The 22,148-nt window shown below is 41.1% G+C and overlaps 1 protein-coding gene across 8 annotated transcripts in view; it reads left to right on the top strand.

Annotated features, from left to right (window-relative positions):
• The window catches only part of LOC146510929 (solute carrier family 12 member 7-like), an 85,944-nt gene extending 65,831 nt beyond the window's left edge, over positions 1-20,113 (top strand). For 4 of the 8 annotated variants that reach the window (XM_085172843.1, XM_085172846.1, XM_085172849.1 and 1 more), the window contains exons 9-26: positions 5,250-5,417; positions 5,556-5,654; positions 5,952-6,009; positions 8,867-9,041; positions 9,127-9,245; positions 9,414-9,512; positions 9,907-10,026; positions 10,268-10,372; positions 10,889-11,057; positions 11,646-11,841; positions 12,034-12,203; positions 12,378-12,509; positions 12,720-12,827; positions 13,192-13,308; positions 16,198-16,373; positions 17,161-17,175; positions 17,879-18,012; positions 18,775-20,113. In XM_085172843.1, the coding sequence (XP_085028969.1) occupies positions 5,250-5,417; positions 5,556-5,654; positions 5,952-6,009; positions 8,867-9,041; positions 9,127-9,245; positions 9,414-9,512; positions 9,907-10,026; positions 10,268-10,372; positions 10,889-11,057; positions 11,646-11,841; positions 12,034-12,203; positions 12,378-12,509; positions 12,720-12,827; positions 13,192-13,308; positions 16,198-16,373; positions 17,161-17,175; positions 17,879-18,012; positions 18,775-18,866 (2,252 nt within the window). In that variant the 3' untranslated portion in view covers positions 18,867-20,113. The remainder of the gene's footprint in view (positions 1-5,249; positions 5,418-5,555; positions 5,655-5,951; positions 6,010-8,866; positions 9,042-9,126; positions 9,246-9,413; positions 9,513-9,906; positions 10,027-10,267; positions 10,373-10,888; positions 11,058-11,645; positions 11,842-12,033; positions 12,204-12,377; positions 12,510-12,719; positions 12,828-13,191; positions 13,309-16,197; positions 16,374-17,160; positions 17,176-17,878; positions 18,013-18,774) is intronic. The other 4 variants (XM_085172845.1, XM_085172851.1, XM_085172844.1 and 1 more) reach the window with 3 other exon arrangements.
• The last annotated feature ends 2,035 nt before the right edge of the window (positions 20,114-22,148 follow it).

Raw genomic sequence — 22,148 nt, 5'->3', positions numbered from 1 at the left:
TATAGTAATTCTGCTAAATCATAGTATTTCTGCTTCTTTTTGGTATTTGTGATGAATACAGTATTTCTGCTAAAACATAACATTTCTACTAAATGTAGTATTTCTGTTTAATTATAGTATGTCTACCAAATCATAATATTTCTGACACAAGCAGCATCTGTGGTGTGTGTGTCTGTGCGTGTGTGTGTGTGTGTGTGTCTGTGCGTGCGTGTGTGTGTGTGAGAGAGAGAGAGAGACCCTTTTTTTCGGCAGCATCTCATTGTAGGATATAAATTGAACATATTGAGACTGGTTGACAGGCATAGATCCTGTGTGTGTGTGTCCCTCTGTGCATTTGTGTTTCCATATGTGTCCATATTTGTAATTGTGTGTATCTGCTGGCTGTTATTTCTCTTTGTTTGTTTATTTTTTTTAAATTTCTGTTAATTTTTCACAGTTGAACAAGTATACTTGATGGAACCTAACCATGTTCAGCATTTTTTCAGCTGTCCATTTTGCTTTTCCAATATTTTTACTTAAGTTATTAAAATTATGCAAAATCATAGTATTTCTGCTACATTTTACTATTTGTGCTAAATACAGTATTTCTGCTAAGTCATGCCATTTCTGCTATTTTTTAGGTTTTCTGCTAAATATAGTATTTCTTCCAAATATTATTATTTCTTCCAAATAATAGCATTTCTGCTAAGTTATTATGTTTTTCTTAAGTCACATTTTTTTTGCTAAGATGTTATGTTACTTCTCCATGTCTGAAATACATCACAGAAAGCCCATGTTTCTGTCGGTGTGAGCAAGGGATGCAGCTGCATTGACAGGGACAACTACATAGCCTGATGAAGCAGACAGAAGTGACAGCTCTGATTGGTGGATTCAAATTGAGCAGATCCAGGCTTTTTGACTCTCATAGATACAGCTGGAAAAAAAAACTGAAGAAGCCGATGTCAGTGTTTGAAAAAGTTTTTTAACTTCTAATAACTTTACAGAAGTGTGTGTGTGTGTGTGTGTGTGTGTGTGTGTGTGTGTCTTTGTCTGTGCTTGTGTGACTCAATTTTTATTCGTTGGTGACCAGCATCTATTAGTGGATTCAACTTGACCAGATTCAGACTGATTGACTGGCATAGAAACACACAGGACACTTCATGCTCTGTTTGTCTTTGTGTGCCCTTGTGTGTGTATGTTTGTATGTCTGTGTTTATGCTTGCATCTATGTTTGTACACATTGTTTTCTGAACATGGGTTATGTGTCTCTGTGTGTGTATGTCCCTATTTGTAAACATTGCTAGGCATGTCATTTTTGCCTTAGCTTTGTGTATTTGCCGGCAGTTCCTTTGTAACTTTTATAATGTTTCTGCCAATTTTTCACAGTTGAACAATAACTAATCTTTTGAGGGAACTCCAGCTTTTTGAAGCTGGCTGTTTTGCGTTTCCAATATTTCTGCTAAAGTTATTACTTTTCTGCTGAATTATACTACTTCAGCTCCTATGTTGCATTTCTACTAGGTGTTACTATTATACTACTGTATGTTAAGTTGTACTCTTACAACATTTTTCCAAGTTTTTAGGTTTGTGCTACATACTAACATTTCTGCTGTATTATAACACTTCTGCCATGTTGTACTATTTCGGCCAAGTTACTATGTTTCTGCTGAGTTACAACATTTCTGCTTTTTTCTCCTTTGATATAGTATTTTTGCAAACGCTTTATGTTTCTTCTTAAGTTTCTGCAAAGTTATTATATTTTGGCTCACTTGTTATTCAACTACAAATTTATTACAATTTCCACAACTTTTCTGATACTGACTTCAACTTCTTCAGCTATTTTCAGCTTTTTCAGCAGTTTTCAGCAGACAGCTTCAGCTTTACAGCATTCACACTGCATTTTCGCAGGAAATGCAAATTTTTCTAGTTATTAAGTGTGCCTATGCCAAGAGGCACACTTATTACTATTCGTCGGATTTATTATTCTTCTTATTATTAAGTGTGCCTATGCCAAGAGGCATAGGCATATGTTGTATCATTTTGTGCGGCTGGATCTGGAATGGTGTGCAATGACTTTTATAGTTTTTAAATATTAATATTTTAGTGAAAATTTTCCCGCGCTCATGTGCCACACAGTTTTGAGACAAGGGTTACATATGTTATATCATTTTGTGCGGCTGGGTCTGGACTAGTATGCTATGACTTTTGGTGTTTATGACTTTTATAGTTTTTTAAATATTTAGATTTTAGTGCAAATTTTGGCCCATTTCTAGGCCCATGAGAAAGATTCAACTTTTGGCCCCATAGAAACAGACTTCATTTGTGGTGTGTTGGCTCCATCTTTTGGTCCCACTGAAACAAATTTCAAACTTAATTTGTGGTGTGTTGGCTCTCTCTAGTGGCGGGAGTGGTACGGCCTGTCTACCCGTATTTGGATTACCGTAATGACGAGAATATCAACGGCGCGCACAGCGTCGCTGCTTTCAGGAACCATTGGACTTTTTAAGGTTGCGCAACCATTGAATAGTTACGGTAACCGCAAGGGTGTATGCTTGGTGGAAAACTCCATATCCCACAATTCATAGCACGCCTCTACCGACTCAAACAATGGCGGCCACCACTTCGTTTAATATATTGCTTTTATTACTGTTTCTAGGTCACAAAATAAACTTTTAAGATATTTTCAGGTGAGAATGTAGGTGTATAAACGTCAAATATCTGCTCGTTTTGTCAAAACATCCCATATTAGCAACTTATGATATTGCTGCTAGCGCGGCTAAGTAGCTAGCGCGGCTAGCGTCTCTTCACTAAAAAGCACCCGGGCTTGGCTTACAGTGAGGCGGCTGACACTCGTTTCACCACCCGATCGCTCGCCAAGAGACTGTTTCTCAGCTGGACTTATTTTTTGTTTATATGGGCCGATAATTCATTTATTCATTTTAGTAACAGTGAAAGGTGGTTGTCCAGATGCTGGTCGATGTGGGAAAAATAACTGAGTTGTTTGGTGGTGGCTAACACGGAGCTTCAACAAAGGGCAGCTAGCCCTGACAGAAAGGACATGCGGGGAAAGAGACATGCGAGGCGGCCGCCGATCGACCGGTGGTGGCTAATGCGGAGCTCAATCGTGAATAAGGGAAACCGAAGGCAGGAGCGTGAGGTGAACTGAATTTCAGGTAAGAAGTTATGAACTGCACTCTATTTGGGTCAGATATAAACCGAGTTTAGGTGTAGTTTATTTTCGTTGTGCTGACTTTTTACAATCACTTAATATAACTCTACTGCGTGCTATCTAGCACGACGGAGTTTCTATACAGCTGTGTACGCGCTAAGTTACTGATGTTGAACTTTATGACAGCCTCCCCTGTCATTCTCTCGCTTGTTGAAACTTCAGTCATGAAACTGATCAATGATCGGCTTTTCTCTCTTGTTTGTTTATCGCGCTAAACAACATCAGCATGTTTAAGGTTGATCAGCTGTTGTTAGAATTCATTTGATTTTAATTTCTAGTATCAGCTGATGTTTGCTGGAGACACAGCTGAAAAAAAAGGGCTGGTCCAAACCAGGAAATGTCCTTACTGAATCATCAGAGCTGAACTGGTGATGGAGAAACGGGTTTACCTTGAATGAGTGACATGAATGATTTGAAGGGAAGTTATGAACTGTTTCTGAGAGAAGAATAACACAATATCCTTTTTTGTGTAGCTGACAGCTGGTAACTGTGCAGGGGCGGATCTAGCAAAGCTTTTGCCAGGGGGCCAGGTAGAGCATTAACAGGGAAATGGGGGCACAAAGAAATACTTTTCTTTCTTATTCTCATATAAAATATTTACCTTTTGTTAAATAGTTATCTGAATCTTACAACCAAAGTTTGTATAATAATACACAAGATTGGCTGTAGGCCATTGTTAATCATTCAGAACACTGTGTAAAAATAACAAAAAGTGAATGCAAAAGTGCATAAATATTTATTTTACGTGCTTGATGTGTGTGGCGGGGCGTGGTCTGCAGTGCCGCTGCAGGGGAGGTGGACCCACCTGAGCGGCATCTGCAATCACGCCTCTCAGGCGTAAAGTCTGTGCTCTCTCGGCTGTTTTTTTTGGTGTGTGTCGGGCTGTGAGATGAAAAGCTACAGCCGGCTGTGTGGGTACACCAACCATGTGTGAAAAGTGGTCCATAACGTAATGCTTCAAAGCGTGTTCATGCAAACATTGTCGGGTCTGCCGCGGTACAATGGGACTTCTGCTCATGAACCTCTGTGCACAGCGGCTGCAAATCGGGGCTGTACGAAGTCACCTCATCTTTACACAAAACTGTAAGCTGCCATCTGTGAGGCGCGAGCGGTGTTTGTTTTTACCATAGTTAATGGTGGAGAATGGCTGCTCTGCTGAGTTTTGCTCTCTGTAGCCATATGAATGGCAAATGACACTGATTTGCAGCGGCATAGGCACACTTAAAATTTCTTCTGAAATTTTCGCTTTCTAGTTGTCTATTAATATTTAGATTCCCTTCACCCTGCAGTAACGGATGTTGTAAGCAAGCTACGTGGAAAGTCAGAAATCTAAAAAGGTTCGCTTTGTCCAGTACTAATTTGAGCTAGAAAAGGAACAATTATATATTTGAGTGAAGTGACATATATGCACATTAGTATAGGCATGTAGACATGCTGAGACTAGCACTGCTAACGTTAGCCACACTAACGTTAGCAGTGCTTTATTTAAATTAATTGCCTAAATTGAAATTTTCATTTCATTCACACCTTGCCTTCTATCACAAATTTTTGCTGGAGGACTAACTACTGATTAGTTGTTTGAATAGTGATCTAGTGCCAAGAATAGCCACACATTTCTACAAGCAGTCTGCACATCTTCACTCATGCTGTCCCAATTTTATCAGCAACACTAAATAAATGCCACACAATTGACTCATTACCCTGTTTAGTACTTGCTGCAATATGTTGCACAGTTCACTGAGCTCAAACAAATGTTCCACCTGTAGAGACTGCCCTCTGGTTGCATTTGTGTGCAGTAAACTACAATCTCATTTTTTCCCAGCACTAATGCAATTTAAACAGATAAAGTCATTTTATCTGCTTTGTGTTGGTGGATTTCTCAGGGTAGCAGGCAAAGGATTTTCCCACAACTTGAAAACACATACTCCTTGCTCGCTGCTCATCATCTCTTCTCGATAACTTGTGTCCTGGGAGTACATGCGTTTCACAACACATTATGCTGTTTGCAGTATGAATTAGAATATTTCTGTCTCTCTTGTAGAAAATATGTGGTCGGCATACGGCCCTCTGGGTATGTTGGTGGAAAAGAGCAACTTGCCATCGGTTGAGGGTGGCGACCCAACCCAGGACATCTACATGCCCTATGTAGTCAACGACATCACCACCTTTTTCACACTGCTGGTCGGCATCTACTTTCCCTCTGTCACCGGTAAGCTGGCGCCATAAGCAACCTACTCATTCTTTGTACACGTGCATGACAGTTTTTAACATCCGTTATGGCTGAGAGAGAGCGGAGTCTCTGAAGATGACCTGTTTGATTTTTCACTGTGACCCTCTCACCTCTCAGGTATTATGGCTGGTTCAAACCGCTCAGGTGACTTGAGAGATGCCCAGAAGTCCATTCCCATTGGGACCATCCTCGCTATCACTACCACTTCCATCATCTGTATCCTTCAACCTCGCACTGTTACCAGATATGATAACAAGTCACACAGAACACTGATAAATTTAAAAAAATCGTATTACACCTCTGATCCAGAAAAGTGAAAAACTGATTCGACCACAGTTTATTATTAAACTTGCCAGTGGAAGATTATCTAACAGTCACCAGATTTTTTCATCTTTGAGAGTCTTTAATTCAAGAATTAAAGACTAATATTAACCACCAGCCAGGATGTGGTTGATTTCAGTGTGTACAGCTTTGCTGTGAAATCAGTTCGTTCTCCTTAGCTCTGCTTCCAAGATATCACCTGCGTGGTTCTGTTTGGCGCCTGTATTGAAGGAGTTTTGCTTCGAGATAAGTAAGAGCTTAACATATTCAACGTTACTATGGACAGTGTGCTGAATGAATGTGTTTTAATAATGGAAATGGAGAGAAAATATGCCTCAAACATGCACGTCTACTTCATTTATAGCATCCAACACAGTTATACAACAAAGGCCAAAGTGTTTTAGAGACAGGCACATTTACCCAGTTTCAAAATACACAAAAAATTGAAAGATGTGTTTTGTTAACTAATTATTGTGGAAAATAAAAGTGATCTAGCGATCATTAAAATGTGTTCACAATTTGCAAGTTGAAGATGATTCATCTCATAAATCATGGCCCAATGTTTTCCTCTATGTAGCTGCCTATATAGGTTAAAACTATTGGTATCTGTAATATTGGCCCTGTATTTACTTGATATCAAAGAATATCAAAATGTCCAGTATTGCACAGTACTAGCTCTACTCAGATGTCAGACGTGTCGAGGCTGGTCTTATTGTTGTGTGCATGACGTCGCTATATGATCAGAATTGTGACATTGCACGTTTCTATCACATAAAAAATTAAATTGATGTTACCATAACAATGTGATTATGGCTCAGCCTAGAGCTGGGCGATATATCGAGTTTTTAAAAAATATCGATATATTTTTATACGAGATATAAGATGTGACAATATCCTTTATATCGATATAGTCTATGTTACGTTATAACTATACTTGTGGAGCCGCAAGTTTGCCTCTCTTTCGTCCACTTTTGTCTTTACGCAACGTTACTCGGCCTCGCCCCTCCTTCACTGAACACAACTCCCCCTCCTCCCCCATCGCTTCACCTGCAGGAAGCGACAAGATGGACACGGCAAATCTCAGTTAACGAGTTACTGCGCATCGCCCCGTGCGTGGGGCTGGACGCCGTCAACTTGTTAGCTAGCTAACCACGCTAACGAGCTAACCACGCTAACGCCATGCAGCCCAGAGGCGCTGCACAGCCTAAAATCCTTTCATTTTCTCAAAAGTTGACAGCGCGCCTTATGTATGAATTCTGGTTGTGCTTGATGACCGCGAACCGATTTTATGTGGTACACAGCGCTCAGCAATCTGTCAAAAAATGTTTTAGTACGACTTTGGTAAGCTACGGAGCTGCACCGCTTGATGGATTGTCAGCAGTGTTGCCAACTCCTCAGTAAGGAAAATCGCTATTGGCTGTCCTAAAAGTCGCTAGAAGTCGCTAAATGACGTCATCACCTAATTTGCATAATTGGTCATGCTAACGTAATTGTAACCTACGTTGTTGGAGAGAGAAATAACATCGTGGAAGAGACATAAAGTGAGTAAAAAAACGTCCTAAATGCAGTTAGAGTTTATTTAGAACTACAAATTAAATTTCTTTTAGCAATTATTGTTTTTTAATGTCACAATTTCAACCCTGCTTCTTTACCCGGGCTTGGACCGGCAAAAGTGACCCGAAATTGGCACTCTGGTGGAGTTACTTTGTGTGTGTGTGTTTATAAGTAGTTTTAAACCTGATCCACAAAACAGCATAACAGTAAAAGAAGAACTGACTGCGTTACAGTCAGTGCGGGAGCAGCGGCTTCGCTCATGCGCGATTCATTTGCCGTTTGGACGCACAGGTGTGAACGTCTCCTGCCCTGATAGCAGCTGGGGGAGGACTATCCTCCACCCGTGAGCGCTTTGGCACGGGTGAGGCGCCCACGGCAGCACCGCTGCTTGTTGAGAGTAAGAGCGATATGCGTTTTCACGTCAAAAAGTCGTCATAAATAAGTCTCCAATAACACCAGAAAAAGTCGCCAGATTTGTCGCTAGTCGCTTTTTAGAAAAAAAGTCGCTAAGGGGGTCTGAAAACTCGCTAAATATAGCGACAAAGTCGCTAAGTTGGCAACACTGATTGTCAGAGCATTACGGCTACCGAGGAGCCTCGCGGAGTGATACGTACTGTGCTTCAACGTAATATTACCCTACTGTGTATAAGGACCATAAATGGCACCTGCTAAGAGACGTGGTTACGAAGAGGATTTCAAACTCCAGGCTGTCAGTCACACAGTAGAAGTTGGGAACAGAGCAGCTGTGAAATCTGTCTTTGTTACTATGCTCTGCGTCTTTTAGTTTACATTTTGACTGCACAATTGTGAGCTTTTTGTTATGCACAAAAACAACATTGTTTTCTTTTATTTATGGAGCATTATTATTTAATAAATGCTCATAATTTATTTTTGAGTAAATTTTATGTACATCTATGCTCTATGTTAATAAAAGTGCCTGTGTGACATCTGGGACACAGCTTTGACTAAGAACTCTCTTTTTGTTCTTACTTTATGGCTTTAAAAAAAAAAATCGAGATATATATCTTATATCGCCGTCCAGGTAAAAAATATCGAGATATGAATTTTGGGTCATATCGCCCAGCCCTAGCTCAGCCCTTCTAGCAGCTTCAATAAATGGAAATAAACATTTGTGCGCCTAATCCTTGCATGTCACAACTAATACTACACAGCAACTATGGATCTATGAGTTCTGGTTCTGTTCTGGAGTTTCATTGTATGCAGTTTAGAATATTCTTTTAGTGATTTGGTAGATTTTGGTGCCATTTTAGGCCCTGACTCTTGTGATTAGCTTCTCCTTTGAGTAAATTATAGTTCATCGCTGTAACTGTAAATATAACAGATAAAAAAGCTTATGGGTTCTGTTCAGTTCTGTTGTTATTATCAGAGTATATGATGTTGAAGTAAGTGTGACGCTTGTTACAGGGATCATATTCCTGCTGGTTTAAACAGGAATAAAAACATCACCACACTGTCCTGTCAGTTTTTGTTAAATCTTCCAATATTTGTGAATAACAGCGTTTGTCATTCACATAATTGTTTTTGCGTTGCAGATATGGCGATTCTGTAAAGGGGAATCTTGTTATCGGCACCCTGTCATGGCCCTCTCCCTGGGTTATTGTGATTGGCTCGTTCTTCTCCTGCTGTGGGGCTGGTTTGCAGAGTTTGACCGGTGCCCCTCGCCTGCTGCAGGCTATTGCACGAGATGGCATTGTACCCTTCCTACAGGTTTGACTCAAACAGCAGACACTAATACTTTCAGTTTCTAGTCTTACGTGCCTTAACGTTCACGCTTGGCTGCATCTGCTCGTAGGTGTTTGGTCACGGGAAAGCCAATGGGGAACCAACCTGGGCTCTCCTGCTGACTGCTGGGATCTGTGAGATTGGCATCCTCATCGCTTCCCTGGACGCTGTGGCGCCCATCCTGTCAATGTCAGTATCTGAAAGAAATATTATGCAATCTCATTCCATAAAAGTAGCTCAGCAGATCAAGTCTGTGATCCCCCAAGTATACAGCTACTTACAGTAGATCATAAAGTGGAGATTTATTATTTGAAAAGTGACCAGAACGTTTGGATTGCTGTTTTCCCCCCTCAACAGGTTTTTCCTCATGTGCTACCTTTTTGTGAATCTTGCCTGTGCTGTTCAGACCCTGCTGCGAACGCCTAACTGGAGACCACGCTTTAAGTACTACCACTGGTGGGTGATGTAGTAAACATCCTTGCATGTTTACATCATATATCTTGTATTATATGTCGAACTGGTGTCCACAGACTGTTAAAGGTCCTCGTTAACTTGAAGCCATCAAATTAGATTTTTGATTTTTGGACACGTGGCAGGAATCCCTCATACACAGACACCTTCACAGGCACATCCATTTAGCCTTTACTGAAGATTAATTCCACAACACAGGTTAAGGACAATGGCAAGCAGCACTATTGTTAGCTGTGGATTTTGATTACTCTATTGAATCCTAAGCCTCTCCTCTCTCTAGCCTGAGCTGTTTTCACTTTATAAAGACATTTCCATGAATGCACAGAAAACTAAATGAGCATGTAAATTGTTTTTAAATCTTTTATTTTCTTGTTTTCAGGGCTCTGTCCTTCCTTGGAATGAGCTTATGTCTTGCCATTATGTTCATCTCCTCCTGGTATTACGCTATTGTTGCTATGGTCATCGCTGGCTGCATCTACAAATACATTGAATACCGAGGGTAAGATTGCGAGATAATGGATGTGACAGAGAAACTCAGTACACCGTAAAGAGAGGAAATAATTTATCTGGAGAGAAGCTCTTGAGGTTCTTGTTTTATTTTTGCTTGCACTGTGTTAAAAGTAGCTCATGTTGCCGCAATAAACTGCATATGTTCCCTAAAGGAGTTCTCACTGCCCTAAATGGATTGCTACTTTTCTCTTATCACTGAGTGCTTTTCATTCATTTGTTTGCTTTAACAGGGCAGAGAAGGAATGGGGTGATGGTATCAGAGGCCTCTCTCTTAATGCTGCCCGCTATGCCCTCAATCGACTTGAGGATGCTCCACCTCACACCAAGAACTGGAGGTATGGGTGTTTGTGGGTGTGTGTGTTTACAGTTGATATTGTGTTGGGATGGACAATAACAAGACAAGAATAGACACAGAGGATAAATTTCATTAATCTTTTGGTTCCCTTCCTAATCTGTCATGAGCAGCTGATAAGCCTTCATACTGTGAGGCTCACACTGACCTTGAAGTCCTTCTTTCCAAACCAGTGGGTACTCTTCTTAAAGGTCTGCTGTTTCCAGTTACCAACTGTTCTTTTTCACTGTCTACCTTCAACATATGTCCCTGCAAAGCTGAGTGAGAACCAATAGTGCGAGAATAATACTGCCGCACCAACATTTCAACAGTATTTTTCTTTACAAACAGCTGTTATGTCACATGATTACAGGCCTTGCACTCTAATTTGAATTTGTGCACCTGATAATTGTGCAAAAAATCAAAATCCAAAATATTTGTTGGTGTTGTTTTTAATCCTGAAGTTTAAAAGAATAAAATAAAATTAAGCCAGACTGTTTTCCCCTCTCGATCTGCATAGGCCTCAGCTGTTGGTGCTTCTGAACGTGGACTCAGATCAAGCAGTCAAACACCCTCGCCTGGTCTCCTTCACCACCCAGCTGAAGGCAGGGAAAGGCCTGACAATAGTGGGGAATGTTTTGCAGGGAACCTACCTCACTAAGGAGTCGGAGTCTAAGAAGGCTGAGCAGGTATGGTGGGGAAGCACGCGCACAAGTGTGCAAATAAAAGGCAGGTGGCGATACTGTCATTAATATTGATCTGCAGTTGCTAATAATTTAATATCAGTTGTAATGCTTGCTATCTTATCTGTGCTTCAAGTGCTTCAGATTCATCACTGGACCCAAAGGCAAATCTGTACTATCAAGCTGCATTTAGAGAATTTTATAGATTCTAACTGCAGATAAACTCTGCCACCTACTGGCCGTAATAAGCAATTCATGTGATTCTTTCAGGCTGGTTTTAACTTTTATCCTCCTTAAAAACAGTTTCTGTTGAAGCAGTCATGCCCAGAGACAACTTTACAGATGTACAAAATTATTTATTGTTCAGATCCATCAGTACAAGTTATCCTGAATGGATGTGAGTAACTAACAAATAGGTTATTTGAAGTGTTAGCATAGCTAAGCAGGGAAACTTTGCTGTAGTGTAGCCATATCTTCTCTGGAAAAAACACATTTTGTTTTTTCAGTTGGTGCAGCTTTAATAGTGAATCAGTTTTAGTCTCTTTTATGATTAACGATGAAATCCCTGTCCTCTTTTTCTCTCTCTCTCTACAGAACATTAAGGCTGCAATGTCTGCAGAGCGTACCAAAGGATTCTGTCATGTTGTAGTGTCTTCCAACCTTAGAGATGGTGTCTCACACCTCATCCAGTCTGCAGGCTTGGGAGGCATGAAGCACAACACAGTCCTGATGGCCTGGCCTGGAGCCTGGAAACAGTCCAATGACCCACAGTCATGGAGGAATTTCATAGGTACCGTGTGTAGAATTGCAAAAATATGTCGTAATTTATTTTAAAATACAGTGCAGATAAAGATAAGACATCGTATGAGATATTTGCTGAACTGCCTGTGAAATACTCTGTCAAGATGGCAGTGACTTAATGCAGCACAGTGATTTATCTCTCATAGACCCTCTGTCTGTCCTAAACCCTAACCCTATCCAGAGACAATCCGGGAAACCACAGCAGCCCATCAGGCCTTACTTGTGGCTAAGAATGTGGACAGTTTCCCCACCAACCAGGACCGCCTAGGAGAGGGCACTATTGATGTGTGGTGGGTGGTTCACGATGGGGGCTTGCTGATGCTGCTGCCCTTCCTGCTTCGACAGCACAAGGTTAGTTGGACTAGTTTGGATTGTGGAAACCATCTTAAGCTCAGCATTTTCTTCTATTTCTTATTCCACCCAGAGCCTTTCTTTCACACCCATCTGTCCCGCCTGACATTCTTCTCTCCCTTATCCATCCTGTTTACCGTGCTTCCATAATAATGGTGCCTTTCTCCCCTCCAGGTGTGGAGGAAGTGTAAGATGCGCATCTTTACTGTAGCTCAGATGGACGACAACAGCATCCAAATGAAGAAAGATCTCCAGATGTTCCTTTATCACCTGCGACTGGATGCAGAGGTGGAAGTTGTAGAGATGGTGAGCATCAGCCAAGGATAGCCCTGAATGGTATTCATGTCTAAGTGCAATGGGAAGCAGGATTGTTATTGAAGTTTTTCAACAATTCAGTGCCTACTTTTGTGTCTTAATATGATGAATGTTGTGAGGAGTTTGTCAGAGGACCCATGTTGGCATCGTCCCTGAAAAATAATGTGGCTGCTGTAACGCCTGTGTTTATCCCCTTTGCAGCATGACAATGACATCTCAGCCTTCACCTATGAGAAGACACTGATGATGGAGCAGAGGTCGCAGATGCTGAAACAGATGCACCTTTCCAGGACTGAGAGGGAGAGAGAGGTAAAGAAGCGTTGAAAACAAACCTTCACCTGGTCTGTTTGCTGCTGTTCAACAAATGTGGATGCATTTTTTTACACACGGAATAAGAGCTCAGTTAAATGCATTTATTCCTACTGTATGCATTTTTAATACATTGCATGTATATGTGTACATGCAAAATGATTAATAGCACACACAGCATAGCAATCAATTTACTCACTCATACAGATAGTATTTAAAAAACAACTAAGAGGTCATTCACATGAATAACAGTCTACGTCTATGACACTGAAGTCACTCATGGCCCAACATCAAGCTAAATGCCTGCTGGCCCCTTTCCCTGTTCATCTGCCACTGCCTTTCTGGGCCTCGCCGCACCATTCAGATTCAGAGTATCACTGACGAATCGCGTAGCTCAATCCGGAGGAAGAACCAGGGCCCTGCCGAGAACGCGAGCCTCAGCCGGCAGTCCTCAACGACGGAGGATGCTCAGGAGGATGAGGTAGCTGATCTTGTCAACCCATTGTTCCCTTACTGGTAACGACACAGGCCCGTCTTCACAAAGCTCCATCTTTGGCTACAGGTGTTGCTCATCATTTGGTTGCATTATCGTCATCACATTTTAAAATCACATTTTCTGTTTACATTTGCCAGAAAAATATGCGCAAGTGATCAGCGTTGCATTATTACTGAGTTACTGGAATAGTGTGGACATTGGATGTAATGCATACTGTAATAAATAAAGATAGAAAGAGGGAAGTTTGGAGAAAATGTAGTAAGGAAGGAAATAAAATCCCACAATTTCCATCTTTATGATGAAGACATAGTTCCAAGTTGAGCATTTAACACTCTAATGTTAACTTCTTGTTGGAAATGCAGTTTTGTTCTACTTAACAAGCTTGACTTAACGCAGATGTCTAATACACATCTTTAGTGTCATGATCAAAGCTCTACACAAAATTGGTGAGCAGGGTTCTCTGGGTAACCCTTTGTGATTTTAACCTTCTAGTCTCGGGTCTGGTCTTATTCTAGGGTACTAGAGTGATAAATAACCGTGATATATCACAGTCTTTGCTGCCAGTTCACCAGTTCTGTCTGCCAGTTCACCAGTTCTGTCTGGCCAAAGCCAGCAGTAAGACGCACAAATGCATCTCCCACAACTACAAACCTACTGTTACTGGTAATAAGCCAATTCATGTTTGAGTAGCTTCTTTCAGTGCCCCCCCCCCCCCTTTTTTAATCCACAAGGGGTAACCATGGCAACACCGTATACTTAACCTGGCAGATTTTTATTTGTCATTTTCTTATATCCTTTTAGTGCCAGATAACCTCTGTGATGCAACCCCCATGGGATTTGTCTCCTCCCAATTGGATCTTTTGTGTGTTTGATGTTGTTCAGGCTAAAAATTGCCTATAACCTTTGTTTAAATTTACGACTGTCCAGCAAAAGTAGATGCTTTATTATACCAGAACATCTGATCATTAAAGCCACCAGTCCAGATTAGCCCAACAGTAGTGCTACCTGCTACTGTGTAGTCAGCAAGAGCTGCTTTGTGAATACCAGCCCATTGCATCCTAAACTGCTGCCTGGCCCATTACCTCCATCACACCACCTCATCCTCACCCCCTGGCAAGAGTGGGCAGTATTGTCTAAGAAAACTGAAGAGTGTAATTAAAATTTCACGTTACTAATACCATCAGACTCATGTGTTTACAGCTGAACAGTTTGATTCTCACATTTAGGGGAGGAGGGGGGGTGCTGTTTATCTACTATCTTTGAAAATGACAATACTGTCCTCTTTCTGCTCCATTCTAACCATAGTCAGAACCTACACATCATCCCTCCCTCCACCCTCCTACCATTCATTCTTCCCACTGTATCTGTCTGGTTTTACCACAGTGGGTAGTTAAGGTTAAAAATACTATACTGCAGAAAACAAAAATATTTGTATTACACTGATTTATTTGCAGCACCTTCAGTGAATAAAACAAATCTACCTTTAATAATCTTCTGTGTTATTGGCCTGCTGAAGTACCAGAGAACACTGTTTGTTTTTTTGTTGTTTTTTTAAGATAAACTAAGCATCAGTCAAATGTAAACACGGTACTAGTGAAGAAAGACAGCTCTGTTCACAGCTTTACAGCAGATAATGTATTCTTCTTCTCTGTCAGTGGCATTAGTTCAGATGTAACTGCTGATATTGAACAGTAGTGACCGCCATTGTTGTCAAATCCAACAAAACTCAATGGTATTTAATGTAATAATAACATATGATGTGCTCCACTCCGTGAGACATATCGTGCTGTGCACTATTTCTGTGCTATCCACACACCAAAAGTTTACAAAACATGTGTTAACATTTAAACACCTTTTAGCACCTTTGAGTTTGCACAATACTTTACTATAACCCTACCTGCACACATAAATGTTTCAGTTGTTGGGACCATCACATCCACTACGTGTGGTGTTGTAAAGGTTTGTATTTCTGTCGCTATTCACTCTTCTTTCTTAAATGTCATCATTCCCTTCAGTCCTCTCATACCATTGATATTCTATCAGCAATTCCCAGACAGGGCTGGGCAGGTTCAGCATCCTGAGAGATTAGTCCAACTTGTATGAAAAAAACTGAAATTGTAGATTACTGTATTTGAAAACTTAAGCACACCTGAACAACAGGGGAAATTAACAGTAAAAGAAATGTATGATTGATTGAACTAAATGGCAAAAGAAAGCTGTTGAAATAGCTAGGTGTAAAATGATTGCTAAGAGTATAAAATCTTAGGTTAATTGTTGAATTGTTAGGCGTGTGGAAAAAGTAATAAACTGTTAGCTTAATATTTTGGATAAATGGCTAGCCAGCTACAAAAAAACATTTTTCCTCTTTATTTAAAGAATTGTTACATGTAGTATGACATATCAAGCCCAGTAAAACAAGTGATTAGATGTTTTATCAACTGATTAGTTCATTAGCACCCTGTGGAGGACTCCAATACATGTTGGGGAGTGATTTAGCCATTTAAATTAGCAGTGTTGACACAGGATGACATCTAAAACATGCATTGTGGCCTGGAGTCACACCGTCGAATGGTTACACCACAACTGTTTGCTAAGTACAATTATCTAAAACTGGTCACTGAATATATAATGGAAAAAGTAGCTGTGACTGTAAGCGCTGAAACTAGTTCAGATCTATTATAAAGTGAGTTCACATGAGAGGTGTTGTTGATGAGAAAAGTCTATCTGACAGGCCTTTGGGGGTATGTTGGATGAGTTCCCACTTCCTTTTCTCTTTTGTTTCCTTTCTCCTGTGCCCTGAAACTTGTCTTGGTAATAATCATATCCACTAATCTTCTGCTCTTGTCCTCATCCTACTCTCTGCATCGCCTCCAGGCCCAGCTCATCCACGACAGAAACACGGCATCTCACGCCACAATAAACGATAAGGTTGATGCTGAACCCGAGCAGGTTCACATGACCTGGACCAAGGACAAGCTCCTCACAGAGCGTAACCGTAACCGCGAGTGCAATGCCAACGTTGCTGTACGTGACCTGTTTAACATGAAGCCGTAAGTACTCACTTGCCTGAACAATATTTAATTAAAAAAATAACAAAACTTCTGTGTATTTGTTGCTAGATTTAAAAAAGGAGAACATGTTGATCTGTAGGTTTGAAATTTTAAGATAAAGAGTTTATATTAGTAAAATACACTAAAGTGACATGGTGTTACTGCATGTGCCTTGTGAGGGACGTTTGCACCATTTTGAATCATTTTTCTCAAACGTAATATCTTATAAAAGTTTATTTCAGAGGGACCGGAAGCTCACCCAGTACTGATATTACTAGTTCAAGATGGTGCCAAACCTCAGAGGAGGAGCATGAGTAGGAGTAGTGTTAGTACTGACCCCAAGAGGGTGAAATGGGACAACTGTGCATGGCGTGTGCATTCAGGCTGCATTTGGTGTGCGTGCGCGTGTGTGCAATTTCAGCCATTTCAGCTTTAATGTATGGCCAATCTGCGTGCACACTTAATAGACTAACACCTTCTCTTCCCATACTGTCCACACTGTCAGTGGACTCCATCAGAAATGCCCCAGTTCACTTCCATTGGCTCATTAAGTTAAAACCCCAAAATCCCAAGTCTTGCCGGACCGGAAGAACTTTTCAGATTCCCTCACCCTACACATCAAAGAGCTCCATGTCACTTTCTGGGGTTTACTCGAGTCACCTTTGGGTGTCACTGCGAGTCGTTTGGGACATTTGGAAGCATGCAGTGTGGTGGGGAGAGCTGCCGAGCAGATATAGAAGCATCTAAGCTGGTTTCTGTTGTTTTGTCCCATTTTTCCTCCTTCTAGAGAGTGGGAGAGTCTGTAAGTCGCATTCTCTTTGCCCTAGGCCCTCTGTGTTCTGCTACTGTGGTGACTATGTGCTCCAGCTCGTGTGCTCGTACCTCCATGTATATCTGTGTTGTCCTTGTTTGCATGCCCTAATGTGCACCGACTTCATCTTCCTGCTTCAAACAGCATGTTGGTGGCTAAAGCCTCTGCTGGGTTATGTTGCATTTACAGCTTATAACATAAGAATTTGTGCTTTCCATTGACTGTTTCAAAAAATAGTCAAACAGAAAAAACATTAATTCAGAACGGCATTAAACTAAAAGTGTGTATTTATAGTTGAATGGAAAGCATGGATTGGAAATCCTGTGACATCGCCTTGTAATTTGGCTTTTGGCAGTTGACATCGCGTGCTGTATATCATCTCACAAAGGTGAAGATGAAGAGGCAGCATTTAAGGAGACAGCTGATTCTTTACACACTAAAGACGTTATATTTCGGCCTAATCGTAAATAAAGTGTTGACATGATTCAGATTCATCTGTCTTTCTCAAAATGCTGCCTCTACACGTTATGTGAAATTCTTAAATTCTGCTTGTGCCGTTCATTTCTCATGTGTGTTTGAAGCTAATGTCAAATGTGCATGAGTTACTGCGTAAAACGTTGCTGACGTAACATCGTGGTCATTAATGTTTTCTTCATTGTGGCTTCTCTCACTGTGGATGCTCTTGTCAAACTAGGAACCAGACGAATGTCCGTCGCATGCACACTGCTGTCAAGCTGAACGAGGTGGTGGTCAACAAGTCACAGGGAGCTCATCTGGTTTTGCTTAACATGCCTGGACCACCGAGAAACAGAGGCGGAGATGAAAACTGTATCCTTCAAATGGTTGTTTTTATGTTACGACTGTATTAGTAAAAGGTTGCGATCACAAGGAAGTGTTTCTGTTATTTAATCCGTCTGCTGATTGTACTTTAGAAAGAAGTGGTTCTCTCTTTTTTAAATTACTGCAGAGTATTTGTACGTTGCAGAATAGTTTGGTCTAAACACAACAGTAGCATGTTTGTAGCCACAATGTTGGGTTTTTTGAACCAGAAATGGCTATATATGGACCCACGTAAGTGCTAATTAGTGTTATGTAATACACGGAGTTGCCACCTGCCACACACCTTGCTGTGGAGCGAACAGCTGACAGACACAGGCAGAGAACAAACTGCTGAGGTGGTGGATATTTAAGCTAACATATATTTTATTTATGCCAAAGCGGGGCAATTCATTTGTTATAACAATTAAAAATTAAATTAAACAACACACATGCAAATAGCTCAAAACAGTTGAATTGTATGCAACTCAATATCCTAATAGAGTCAAAGTAGAATAACGTAAATATACATTAGTCACTGCAGAGCAAGAAAGTGGCTTAGTGTGTGCCAAGGTTTGTGTCAGTGCAGGGTCCAAACAGCTGGGCATAAAACGTGCCATGTCTATGCTAATAATCCCGACCCACCCTCCTCTCACGTGGCTAAAAGCATCACACTGGCCAATGATCACGCACATTCATTGCACATTCATTGGGAGGTGGGGTGTGACACCTGGTGTGCCTGTGTGTGTGCTTTACCTTTACCTGTTTTCTCAGACATGGAGTTCCTGGAGGTTCTTCTCGAGGGTCTGAATCGGGTCCTCCTGGTTCGAGGTGGTGGCCGTGAAGTCATCACCATCTACTCCTAAAAATCCCCCCAAAACTTTCATGGCCTAACCTGCACCCAACACTGGCACATCGCCATGGAAACTGCGCAGTGAGGAAGAAGCCTAATTTTGGTTTTTAATGAAGGGCAGGGGTTGTTGGCAGGCGGGACCACCTTATGACTGATAGTTGACCTAAAATACGTCAGGATGAAGGAAATCGTTCCGAATAAGCCGAGCACAGCGTGCGTCCAGCTGGACCAGAGAACCCTTGCGCACAGAAGATAGAGCATAGAGACACTTTATTTTTTTCATTTACATCTGACAACCGTGTTGTGTTCTGTTACATTTTCACACTCTGTCCTCTTTGTGTCGATGTCGTCAAGTTTATGGCACTCACGTGGCACGTGTAAAGACGAGTGGAGAAGTGAATGTGTTGATATGAGCTTTATGGTCTTTGTTTTGTTCTGCTGGACCTGAGAAAAACATGCACACAGATTAATGGAAATAAGTTAAGATGCACAAAGTGCAAAAATGACCCTTTTGCTGTTTTCAAAGCTCCATGTGGGGTGATGTTTTCATTGAAATGTTGTCAGTCTGTTGAGAAGCTGCTGAACTGTTCTGTTTTAGACTGGAGAGCTTTGACGTTGTTGAAGAGTGGAGTCATGTCTGCAGCTGAATGAGTTGATGGAAGGACCAGTTGGGAGGATGCTGAACAAGCATCTTATCCCAGTTTAGTGAGTGGAAGCCTTTCAGATCTCGGGTTCTGCATTTTTGATTTCTCACCCTCAAACTGTAGCTTTTATCTTAATAGGGAAAAAGCCATAGCTAGAAGCATGAATGTGGACATTTATGGTGTCTATAGAAACAACTGGTTGGGAACAAGAAATGTATTCTTTTTTTTAAGAGCTGTATGACGATAGCTTATTAAATAATTAAGATTGGTTTGTAGGTTTTTGCACAGTTAATCTATATTTTAGCCTCTCAATTGTTTGATTTTAGAAATGTATACATTTAAGATGTAAAAGCACAAATTGACACATGTAAATTAGTGTAATTGTACCCCCGTACTGACAGTTCCAGCACTGCTGACTTTGCACTACCAGTTTTCGGTCTTCATTCATTGTGTACTTTCCATTTGGTAGCTCTAATATGTTCCTAACAGGAGATACAAGGATGCAGACTGCTTCATACTGTTTAATACCCATGTTTCAATGTTGGTCGTAGAACATTTTACCAATTTAACATTTTAACGGCTTTGAGTTTCAGACTGAGTAGATTTGGGGGGGGGGGGGGGGGGGGGGGGGGGGGGGCTGTAAAAAGTGCCAAAATGACTTTAAAAGAAACTGTGGAAGTATTTTGACTGCAGCTGAGACATGGTCTAGAGTGGCTGATGTTTCTGGCCATCTTTAATCTTTAGAAACTAGCATGAAGGTTTGTTTTTTTTATAATGCAGGTCCCTCATTTCTGCCAGGAATAAAGAAATGAATATGATGAAACTAATGGTGCGCTATCAAGGGCATTTCAAGAGTAAGAAGGAAAAAAGGATCCCGCTCCTTCCTCATGTGTACCTCCACAGTTTCTTTTCAAAATTAGCCGCCGCAGTATTCTGTAAAGCAAAAAGTTCCCCTTTCCTCACTTTTGATTGTTGCTTATGCTACCTGTGTGTTTTTGTTGTGTTCTGTTCAGTTGTTAATGCCTGTGTTACTCTATAAATACAGTCAAATATGGTCTTTGTAGTGTTTGTTACATTATCGCTGATCTTCTGTTACTTTTAACTATTAATTCGAGACGAGTTTTATGACACGAGGCAGAGGGGAGGAAGTTATTTGTTTCAGTTTTTTTTTTTTTTTTTTTTTGGGGGGGGGGGGGGGGGGGGTTATTGTTTGCATTTTGTTTTAACCCACCAGAAACGCTTTATGCTCGTCACACAGGGCAGTTCGTTACAGTGGCACCCTGGACGGAAAGCGTTAAGAAGAAGGGGTGAAGCCACGGGGTGACAGGAGCAAATGACTTCTGCTGCATGCTACATGAAGTAATGTCACTGTTTCACTTTAGTTTTCAGTTTTAGGAGCCAAGGATGAATGACAAGATGAGTGAGCGCCAACTGTCAAGTTTTAGGAAGTCTGAATGGCTGAAAATTGTAAAGATAAATATTGAAGACATTCTTTTTTTGTTTTTCTTGTTTAATCTGGTTACTGAGCTGAGTAGCAGTAACTTAGCATAAAGAAAACAGTCAACCCTTAAACAAAAGATGCTATATAATCAGAGTTGGGAAGGTTACTTGAGGCGTTTGAAAGGCTGCTCCAACGGAACTTATTGTTTCGGAGGAAAACACGAACACGGCGTATTGTCAGAGTCATAACTTACAACTGGGCTCCTCAGGCCCTCTTCTTGGCTGCAGTGGTTATTATTATATTTACATGCTTCCAGCTCCCGTTTTTGCTCGATGACAACTCGTACTTTCCCTTTTTCTCCCTCCCTCGCTCACAGACACATAACGGGTATGGCAGTCCATTCTCCCTGCAGCACGGACTACACTGCCTATGATGCTACATTCTTTAGAGCTATACCTGTAGCATTCTTCCTATTAGCTTAGCACAACAACAACAACAAAAAGGCGCTCTCTCACCCAGGAAACACGCAGAGAGAGTCACACTGTAACCATGGCAACCGTAACGCCGCCTGGAACAACAGAACGTAGCTGTCAAACAAAACCGAAACAGTCCTGACCCGCCACAATATGGAACAGGAAAGCACCGCCATGTAATCCATTTATTTCAACAAAGTAACTGTATTCTAAATACCACCTTTTTAAACGGTAACTGTAACGGAATACAGTTACTCATATTTTGTATTTTAAATACGTAACGCCGTTACGCGGTACATGTATTCAGTTACTCCCCAACACTGTATATAATACAAAAAAAGTTTCTATCAGCGGTGTGTGTGCGTGTGTGTTACACAGCTCTGTTTTGAGGTGACTGCAGAATGTTATCTACCTCAAGCTGTCGCTGAGGCTCGGCTGACTAAAGGAAGTCCAGTCCAAATGAAACTGTTTGAGAAATATTAGGCAAAAATTTGAGAAAGAGTAAAAGACCTCTGTGTGAGAGGATGAGCAGAATAGGCACGTGTGAGCGTGTTTGTACTGTACAGCTGTGTTTCTGTGGACCAGTCTTTAGACTTACCAGAGTGAGAACACCTTTCACCCCTCTTTAAAGGGCTGTTTGAAGGTTAAGACTTGGGATTAGGCACAGAGCAATGATATTTATTATGTAGGACCAGGGAGTTACACATTTAACTTATTGTCCTCGCAAAGCTAGTACT

This window comes from Neolamprologus multifasciatus, chromosome 9 (genome assembly GCF_963576455.1).
Source record: "Neolamprologus multifasciatus chromosome 9, fNeoMul1.2, whole genome shotgun sequence".
Classification (NCBI taxonomy): domain Eukaryota; kingdom Metazoa; phylum Chordata; class Actinopteri; order Cichliformes; family Cichlidae; genus Neolamprologus; species Neolamprologus multifasciatus.
The sequence above is the reverse complement of the archived record's forward strand: the minus strand, read 5'-3'. Positions and strand labels throughout refer to the sequence as shown.